Genomic DNA, 11,322 nt, shown 5'->3' on the forward strand with positions numbered 1-11,322 from the left:
TCCTTACTAACCTAATATGGATCCTTACTAACCTAATATGGAATATACACATATAACTTGAGTGTATCTAAAGCTTAGTTGCAATTGCTAGATATTACGGCTGTTATTAATGTACACTAAAATCAAATTTCTCTATTTAAAGGGGGATTTTCTATGAGATAAAAAAATATTTAAATGTCATTAGAAAAGAATAATAACAAATTAAATTGTGATTTATTAGCTTAATTTTATATACATAAAAAAAAAGGCAAAAATGCAGTACAAGTTTAAACTTTATTTTGACTTTCTTTCTGGTAATTTTACAACCATTTGCCCAAAATTAAATAGTTGAAAATGCAATCATGAAAACAGTCGAAACTTTCACTTGTCTGTTTGTTTTCTTATAAAAACACAAGTTCAAATCATTGTATCGATTTTTTGATAATTATGAATAATGAAAAAGTTATCAGGTGTTGCTTAAAGGGGGCTCTTGTGTATAAATCGATTTTTCTTAAATATAGGATTTCGCTATAAATGAATTTTATCATTTACTTCATAGAAAAACTAAAATAAAAAAAAGGGCCACCGTTCATTAAAGCTCACACTCAGCCTTAGAAAGAAGCATGCAATTTTGTTACGAAACTTTTTTTCTGTTGAACTAATAGGAAAAATATAGGTAATATCGGAATAAAAAAGAACTAAATTGCAGAAATCGCCTAAATTTTACAATTGTTAAGTTTGAATACAGCTCAATTGAAAATAATAATGAAAAAAATATAGGGCATTGATGAGCTAAAACAGATGTTTCAATGTTAATGCCAAACAAAATGACATTTTCGAACCAAAGGGAGATAATTTAAGGCTTTTCAAAGAAATAAACATTTCAAAGTCATCTGGGGTAAAAAGAATCGATTGTTTTGCCTGATTTTTGTACCTTATCATATAGTTACAATTGATAGTGTAATAAATAAAATTTATAATGAATAAAAATATATTTGAAATTTGTCTGAATATTTGTAACCTCGAGCCTTCTTAACTTTTGGACAGATATACATTAATCGGTACTATCAATGAGATTGTTTAAAGAATAGATTAAAACATATATACTAAACATTTGATAAAGATAAAAAAATATATATATATGTAGGACTCAAATCTATGGTGGGTTCCAAATCTATGGCAGATTCCTAATCTATGGTAAATGTGACGTCTTGCCACCCCAAATCTATGGCAGATTTTTTACAATCCTAATCTATGGCAAGTTTTGTAGTTTCCTAATCTATGGCGGATTTTTATTGTTTCAAAATCTATGGCATTTTTTTGCAAATGAAAAAAAATTAATGCAGTATATTTTCTATCAATGCCTTGCCTTAAGAAAGAGGAGGTATACGACAACGGGAACATGTCTATAAGTATTTGTGCAATAAATATTCCATAATGGTCAACCAAACAAAAGTCATAAATTATAAATTAATAAACCTTAATACAGACTTCAAAATGAAAGGATGAGTTCTGTAAAAAATATTCATTTTTTAATCTGTGCATGGTATCTGTTTCTAATATGTCCTTTAATAAACAAGAAGACCGCTTTTTATTTAAAAATATATAAAAAAGTAACGAATAAAAATCAACAGTTTGAATTTTCAAATAATATTTATTTCAGCGATATCGTTAATTCATCTTGTTATTTGATGTGGATTTAAATCAAATTTGTATCCGGTAATTTGATCTTTCAATGTATAAACTTTGCCAGCCGTAGACCGTAGACGACTACTACCAAAACACCTTTTTAAAAATATGCGATACTGAAAATAGTGGTGCCCTTATCACGGGCTTTGACCGGTTCAGCACATCTTGTCCCTCTTCGGAATAGTAGGTTCCATCTTCCTTTAAACCACCTGCAAATTTTTGTCAGGAAAAAAACTTCATCTTGAAGGTTCATTATCTATGGTGGGTTCCAAATCTATGGCAGATTCCTAATCGATGGAAAATGTGACGTCTTGCCACCCCAAATCTATGGCAGATTTTTTACAATCGTAAACTATGGCAAGTTTTGTAGATTCCTAATCTATGGCGGATTTTATTGTTTCAAAATCTATGGCATTTTTTTGCAAATGGAAAAAAATTAATGCTGTATATTTTCGATCAATGCCTTGCCTTAAGAAAGAGGAAGTATACGACAACGGGAACATGTCTATAAGCATTTGTGAAATAAATATTCCATAATGGTCAACCAAAAAAAGTCATAAATTATAAATTAAAAAACCTTAATACAGACTTCAAGATGAAATGATGAGTTCTGTAAAAAATAAACATTTTTTAATCTGTGCATGGTATCTGTTTAACCCATTCATTAAACCAACTAATAATTCCTTTAATAAACAAGACGACCGCTTTTTATTTAAAAATGTATAAAAAAGTAACGAATAAAAATCAACAGTTTGAATTTTCAAATAATATTTATTTCAACGATATCGTTAATTCATCTTTTTTATTTGATGTGGATTTAAATCAAATTTGTATCCGGTAATTTGATCTTTCAATGTATAAACTTTGCCAGCCGTAGACCGTAGACGACTACTACCAAAACTCCTTTTTAAAAATATGCGATACTGAAAATAGCGGTGCCCTTATCACGGGCTTTGACCGGTACAGCACATCTTGTCCCTCTTCGGAATAGTAGGTCACATCTTCCTTTAAACCACCGGCAAATTTTTGTCAGGAAAATAACTTCATCTTGAATGGTGTTCAAATCTATGGGTTCCGCCATCGTTAGCGGCAGCAAAGATGTAATATGGCGTTATTCAATTATGACGTTATATGTTACTCTCTCCCACAGATCTGCCATAGATTTGGAGAAAACAAAAATCTACCATAGATTTGAGTTGTTTTGCGTTTGTAACGTCACATTTACCATAGATTAGGAATCTGCCATAGATTTGGAACTCGCCATAGATTTGAGTCCTACATATATTCTAAACATACATTGCTATATGTTTACGCATAATTATGAGTTATATTTAACATTCGGTCGATATTTACTGCGACTAATCTTTTATTAGTAATTTATGCTATTGTTTTAATGTAAGATTTATTTGTTTTTCATACTGTTAAATGAGTTAGTCTATTTACAGTTAATATTTACAGTGTGTTCTTATGTTTTGCTGTTTCATCACTTTTCCTGCTCACGGATATTTGAGTGATACCAACATGCCAAGAACCTGTTATTTAGTGGTTGTCATTAATTCATATCAGTCATTTTAATATTTCGAACATAGTAGTGTTATACGTTAGATCATTAGTGTTTCCGTGAATTACTTCACATTTTTCCTGTCTGAAATTTTATAGCTTAACAAATAAATGAACTAAAAGGCAGAATAAGAGTCCCTTGTTAGCCTTTATTATTAAAATTCAGGTTCTTTCACAATGTTGGGATCTGTTTTAAAAAATGCAGAAATAAAACTGTGTCTATAATCTCTATAAAAATATATTTCTCACGAATTCAAATTGGTGAAAATATTTGTAATGCAAGACTTGTTAATGGGCATTCAAAAATTTAGAAAGTGAATATATATGTTCAAACTCTTTTAGGTCATTTTTTAGTAGCAATTAACAAAAAAAACTATGTTAATTGGACATGCTTTGATACTATATATGCCCTTGAATTTTTACTAGATAACATTTTTGTTCGCTTTGGGGATTCCGTATATCGTCAGATTATCGGAATTCCAATGGGAACTAACTGTGCACCACTTATTGCGGACCTGTTTTTGTATTGTTATGAGTTACAATTTATGACAAAAATAAGCAAAGACCCATCGAAACAACATCTGATAAACAAATTTAATAATACTTTTAGATATTTGGATGATATTTTGGCTCTCAATAATGACGACTTCAGTATGTATATTAATGAAATTTATCCTGTTGAACTTACTTTAAATAAAGCTAATACTAACAATGACCACTGCCCTTTTCTCGATCTTGATATCTATATCACTAATGGAAAGCTGAATACTAAAATTTATGATAAAAGGGATGATTTTTCATTTTCTATCGTTAATTATCCGTTTTTAGATGGTGACCTTCCCTTGTCACCATCTTACGGTGTTTATATATCTCAACTTGTACGATTCGCTCGTGTATGTTACAATGTTTTAGATTTTAACGAGAGAAATTTATGTATTACTGAAAAATTATTACACCAGGGTTTTCGATATCACAAACTAGTCAAAACATTTACTAAATTTTATCATCGGTATAAAGACATCATTGGTAAATATAGCTCAACATGCAGACTTCTTATACGTTCAGGTATTTCACATCCAATCTTTTATGGAAATATTCTTTATAAAGCACAAAGGTGTCAGTATTCACCTCAGAAACTTACAAAACCTTTGAATAGACTTATTAAGAAGGGATATAATTACGATACTGTTGTCAAGTCATTAAAGATTGCATATTTTGGCGTTAATATTGAGTCACTGATAAGGTCTGTGCATCGGAACTAAACACATTTATTCTAAAACAGTTGTTGGCATGACACGGGTTATGTTCTTCTCATATATGTTATGATGGTATGATACTAAACCCCTAACGGGAAGGATTGTGCCTGATGTTCATATGATGAAATCATAATCTTTCAGTCAGTTTAATTGAAGTCTGGAGCTGGCATGTCAGTTAACTGCTAGTAGTCTGTTGTTATTTATGTATTATTGTCATTTTGTTTATTTTCTTTGGTTACATCTTCTGACATCAGACTCGGACTTCTCTTGAACTGAATTTTAATGTGCGTATTGTTATGCGTTTACTTTTCTACATTGGTTAGAGGTATAGGGGGAGGGTTGAGATCTCACAAACATATTTAACCCCGCCGCATTTTTGCGCCTGTCCCAAGTCAGGAGCCTCTGGCCTTTGTTAGTCTTGTATTATTTCAATTTTAGTTTCTTGTGTACAATTTGGAAATTAGTATGGCGTTCATTATCACTGGACAAGTATATATTTGTTTAGGGGCCAGCTGAGGGACGCCTCCGGGTGCGGGAATTTCTCGCTACATTGAAGACCTGTTGGTGACCCTCTGCTGTTGTTTTCTATTTGGTCGGGTTGTTGTCTCTTTGACACATTCCCCATTTCCATTCTCAATTTTATTGTGTTGATTTCAGTCGTACATATGTATTAAATTGAAAAAGACTTAGGCCGCAAAAGATTCCAAATAACGGGTAACAATGGTCATAGTAACAAGGTTATATAGGGAAATATATAACAAAACTCACTAGTGGAAAATTATGGACACATTTGTTCTCAAAACATTGCAGCGGAAGCTTAACCGGTTGTGGAAAAAATCCATGGATGTATCGATTAGTTGAGAATCCGAAACTTAAACAAACTGTAAAAGAATAAAAAGTAAATTAGCTGATTGTACAAATGTCAACAACTAATTGAAGTCTTTTAAAACTTATTAAAGATTACAGACACGGTAAATTAAAAGCAAATTAGTTATAATTGTTATATAAATATGCACTTTGGATCTACAATATGTCGATTCCCGTACCTTAGTTTTACATTAAATCCATTGGATGTTGGATATGTACTGATTGATTATTCAGTCTTAGATGCATGATTTGTTATATTAGTTGTTATTGGATTTAAACTAGCTGACAGAACTTGTAAGAACGTCGGATCTGTACTTAGTGTCTTTTTGTTGCTAGATGAACAAATACACGGTCACGTCCATTCTGTTTTTTTGATAGATGCATTTCTATTTGTATCCATCTGATGAGTTCAGCTTTTTTCAACTGACTTTGATAGAACTGTCTTATGTTGCTCAGTTACATCACTGCCCGAGGTTGAACAGAGAGTTGGGGTACCTCTAACATGTTTGAGAACGCCATATTATGTATGTTTGTGCCTGTTCCAAGTCAGCATCCTGTAATTCAGCGTTTGTTGCTGTGTTGCTGTGTTGCATATTTGTGTTTCCTTCATTTTTTTTGTACATTAATTAGGACATCAGTTTTCTCGTTTTAATTGGTTTACATTTGTGATTGCGGTATGGACTTTGTTAACGGCCTGACGGTGACCAACAGCTGTTAATTTCTGTTTCATTTGTTCACTTTTGAAGAGTTGCCTCTTTGGCATTCATACCACATTTTTTTTTATATTTGAAAATAAAACAGTACCGAAAGGTGTGTTCCTCTGCACATGAATCATTACAGAACTCTCAGACTTGAAATGATTTAATTAAAGTTAAAATACGTGTTATAGTTTACCTACATGTAAGATATGTGTGAGGCTATGCTCTGTTGCATCATCTGCACATTTGTAAATTTTGAAATATCAAATGTTAGATTTTGAATTGCAACACACACGTATAAATACACTCATCATAGATACCTGTATTAAAATGTATATGTACCTAAATGTTCAATAGAAAGAGATAATTGAAAGACAGAAAATAGAACACTTCAAGACTGTATTTATTATAACGTTACCTATCCTATCCCTTGTTTTGAGTTCATTTGGAATTTCTAAGGTCATAATTGTCTATTATCTTTTTTAAAACTTGAACATTTTTAAATACTAGAGATTTCATATACCAAGTATACATCAAATTAGCTTTATTTGACAAAAAGTTTCGGAATATCGGGTCCACAATACTATTCAATTTTGGTCAATATTTCACTTCTTTTTCTTTTTCTTTTCTGGTATCTATGGTTAATTAATTGCCTCTTAATAATATAGGACAATTCTAAAAAGTAAATTATAAATGATAGCACACAATAAAACACTATTACCTTTCGTCACATAATTAGGATGTTAAAAATACACAGAGTACTTGCAACAGCCTTCTTTTTAATATTTTGCTAAATGTCTATGAACAGTTTATATACCTAAACCATTCAATATATAAAGATGTTTATAGGTAGCATTATAGATCAGATGCTCGCAAAACGTTAATTTGTATTGACTTAACAATTAAACTTAAATTTAAATTTAAAAAACAAAATGAGATGACATTTACATCCATTCACGTTAAACTGTTGATTAATTTTGTTTGCTTACCAACAAAGTTGACATTTTATTTTTAAGGTGTTACTATTGGTTTTATTTTAAACTAGTAAATAAAGGTAACAGTAGTATACCGCTGTTCAAAACTCATAAATCCATGGACAAAAAACAAAATCGAGGTAACAAACTAAAGCCGAGGGAAACGCATTAAATATAAGAGGAGAACAACGACATAACACTAAAATGTAACACACATAGACAAAATCCCACGAGAATAACAAATATAACATATATATATAACATCAAAACCAAATACATGAATTAGTAAAATTGAAGGATTTGCATTTGCATTATGATGAAATTTCTTCATGTCATGCTCTCTGCTTATATTAGGCAATATATTTATCGATAATTTACACTGAGCGTTAGTTTTTTTTATGGGTCGAAAAAACCTTTAGACAGTTTTGACTATTCTCGTATTCTCCCCGTGGAATCTGTACTTAACTTTTCATTTTTAATTAGTTTAAAACAAAAATCAGGGTAAATCAATAAAGGCAACAGTAGTATACCGCTGTTCAAAACTCATAAATCCATGGACAAAAAACAAAATCGGGGTAACAAACTAAAACCGAGGGAAACGCATTAAATATAAGAGGAGAACAACGACACAACACCGAAACGCAACACACACAGAAACGGACCAAGCAACAGACAAAACACCACGAGAATAACAAATATAACATCAAAACCAAATACATGAATGTACAATGTGTTTAATAAACAGTATATAAAGTTAATGTCAGCTGCTAAAATGTATAAATTATATTAGAATAACAATGGATTAAACGAGAATAACAACAGTTAATTCGTGCGCATGTGTCAAACATATTTTGTGCTTATTAGAACACGCCTTTGTTTACAAACCGTAATAAGGACTTCAACAAAATTATCTTCATTTACCTATGTTTTATATTATTGTGAATGGTGGAATTCTTTTTAAAGGTTGATGTTTTTTTTCTGAAATTGTTTTACATTTCACAGCGGTATATAATTTTACTCTAATTATTTATCCCTCATTTTATAAATTTCTATTTACATTTTATCATAGATAAGATTTATTTGTTCATTGTATTTCACTGGTGTTACTACGTCTTCTGATTGAGTTAAGCTATTTCACTTGAGATTTTATTGAGTGTTTCCTATATTGGGCTGTTACACTATTGTTTCAGAGAAGGATGAAGGTTTGGTACCATTACCCCGTTTAAACCACTGCCATTGTTTGCAACTGTCCCGAATCTGATGTTCAGTAGTAGTCGTTTGTTGAAGTGTTTCTCGTTTCTCGTTTTTATATAGATTAGACCGTTGGTTTTCCCGATTGAATGGTTTTACAATAATAATTTTTGAAACTCTGTATAGTTTGCCGTTCAGTGTGAACCAAGGCTCCGTGTTAAAAAGCGTACTTTGACCTGTAATGGTTTACTTTCATTAGTTTTGTTTAAGTTATGATTCTATTTTGGGATTCACAAAAGAAATTTATCTCAATACTTAACTCCTTATTCATCGCAAACTGTCAAATAATATAATGAAAATATCATATCTTTGACAAATAAGATACAGATGAATGTGGAAAATTACATATGACAATTGTAAGCAATTCGTTTGATGTGTTTGCGCTTTTGATTTTGTCATTTGATTAGAGACAATTTATTATTGTGTATACTATATGGTGTTGCTCTTGGTGCACACAATGTGGGCCTTAGTTTAATATTATTAAACCTGTCTGTAATATCTGTCCGTTTTGAATTATTTTTTTAATTTTTAAATTAACCTATAGAGAACCCAATCTGTTTTCTTTATGTTGATGTTATCTGCATAAAGGTGATATCATAATTATAAATAAAACTTACCAACACATAACACAAGGAGATAATCAACATCCATTTTCAAACAAATTTTTCGTCGGCTAATCAAAATTTACAAAGCAAAGCCTTTGTCGGGTTGCAGCAAATCTCTTATCATTACAGTAAAGTGTTAATAGTTCAATCAGTGCTTTACACTAAATTAACTGGCGTGTTCAGTTTATAAGAAATTTGTTTTAATATGACTTTAGCATAATTCCAAATCAATTTCAGAAGGTAGTCTATTTTTTTTAAACACACTTCATTTATACTCTGTTTAATAATTATTGTAGACATGTTAGTTCTTATAACACACACAAATGTCAATTGTTTAGAATTATTTAGTCATTTTCATTTTGTCTTTGATTGTAATTAAGTGATATTGGGACTGTTGCTTGGAGACAATACAAATTTTGGGAGTTCCTTTACTAGTAATTACATAATACTACGTCAATAAACTGCATGTACTAGTTTCAAGCCAGAGCCTACAGTACAATGAGTGTCGTGACTTGTCGTAGGCTATTTTTGCTTTAATGTTATAACCCTGAAACAGGATATTTTCTTATCTTTGAATTGTTTCACATATGACATCGAAATGCAAATATTTTTTTACACCACCGATTGACGAAATCCAGGTGAAATAGGAATCTCAATATCTGTACACATGGCCTTGTGTCTGTCTGTTCGCCCGTCACATATTTGGTTTCCAGATTATGGATAGAAAACCGCTTTAGAAATTAATTAAATTTTGGATAGAATGTTCCATACCTCTAAAGACGATTATTTTAGATCTACGTCATTTTAATTTTTACTGTTCTAAAACTTATTGGTAAAGTTCACAATTGTTTGGTCTTGAGACGATATAGATTAAAACAAATCGGTAATTATGCATCCCAATGAGTTGTGCTGTGGTAAATTATAATAATTGTCTTTCATTTTTGCTGATGTGCTTTGTCTACATGTCAGGTTTAATCTACCATTTTTTTAGAGAAGGTAATTAAAAGGTTTTTTTTTCTTTCGAGGTGATGAATAGAGAAACACTTTTTGGAATAAAATTTCCACGTAATAAAAAAATGAAGAAAGAAACGTCATGAATCTAAGAAAAAAGAGAGAAAACTTTTAAAATAACATACTACACTGCTATGGAAACAATTTCTTCTTGTCTTAGTTGCTTTAAGTGGACGAATATATAACCACTACATCAACTCTCTTGTATTATGTTGTACTTTAGTGTTAATGGTGGAAATCCATACTGCAGCCTGTAGTAACTTGAATTCTATTTGTAGAAATACATATTTTAATTTTTTTTATGTTTAACCATTCATGTCATTCTCAATGAGGCTCTTCTACAACTAAACATGTACAAAAAATAAAAGAGGGACGAAAGATACCAAAGGGACAGTCAAACTCATTAATATTAAACAAACTGACAACGCCATGGCTAAAAATGAAAAAGACAAACAGAAATAACTTTTGCGATAACTCATAAAAAGTAAAATTACAAAAGTACTAAACTCCGAGGAAAATTCAAAACGGAAAGTCCCTAATCAAAAGGCAAAATCAAAAGCTCAAACACATAAACGAATGGATAACAACTGTTATATTCCTGACTTGGTACAGACATTTTCTTATGTAGAAATCATAAATATATACAAATACACCTTCTACAAGCCCTATTTTCATTCATATAATCATCAATATTTAACCATTTTTCTTTTCTTTTTACTGTTTTATTGATCGAACACAAGTTCATAGAGACCATGTCAATTCTATAATAATACCTTAGACATTGCTGCGTCAGTAACAGATGGAATAGTAAATGTATGTCTTAAATATCGGAAGACATTTATAATGATATTTTTAAATACATGATATTTATCACCAGTAACATATCCTCTGCCCCATCATATCGTGTTTTAATTTCTCAGTTGATACGTTATTCTCGTGCATGTTCACACTATACGGAATTCATATACAGGAATGTGCTCCTTACGCAGAAACTACGCCAACAACGTTATGAGAAAGAAAGATTAAAAATGACACTCTCCAGAATTAATTGATCTAATGGATGTGCCTTTGTCTTAACTAAGTGAGGGAATATTGATCACGTCTTAGATTGTGGTTTAACATCTACGTAGTCTGTTCTTTTAAGACCGAATGTGACCAAATCCCGACTATGACCGTTTTGCTGAATGTGAATTCACATTGCTGTAGGACGTGTCTCGGTGTTGGTACATTCTACATTCATGTATTTAGTTTTGATGTTTTATTTGTAATTCTGATTGAGTATTGTTTTATATTTAGACGTGTGTGGTTACACCATTAAAACACAATTATATATCAATACTCTTGTAATTGTTAAAAAATACATCTAATAAATCCAATACAATTTACAAACTTGGTCACAATCTTTATTTAAAGTTCAGAAATATACCTGTGA

General features: G+C 30.9%; 1 protein-coding gene across 1 annotated transcript in view; it reads right to left on the bottom strand.

Moving 5' to 3' along the window:
* LOC143063282 (uncharacterized) overlaps positions 1 to 9,002 on the bottom strand; it is a 42,492-nt gene extending 33,490 nt beyond the window's left edge. The window contains exons 1-2 of the mRNA XM_076235338.1: positions 8,892 to 9,002; positions 5,253 to 5,365 (exon numbers count right to left, since the gene is read on the bottom strand). Coding sequence (XP_076091453.1) covers positions 5,253 to 5,365; positions 8,892 to 8,925 — 147 coding nt within the window. The 5' untranslated portion in view covers positions 8,926 to 9,002. The remainder of the gene's footprint in view (positions 1 to 5,252; positions 5,366 to 8,891) is intronic.
* Positions 9,003 to 11,322: the final 2,320 nt, after the last annotated feature.

This window comes from Mytilus galloprovincialis, chromosome 2 (genome assembly GCF_965363235.1).
Source record: "Mytilus galloprovincialis chromosome 2, xbMytGall1.hap1.1, whole genome shotgun sequence".
Lineage (NCBI taxonomy): Eukaryota > Metazoa > Mollusca > Bivalvia > Mytilida > Mytilidae > Mytilus > Mytilus galloprovincialis.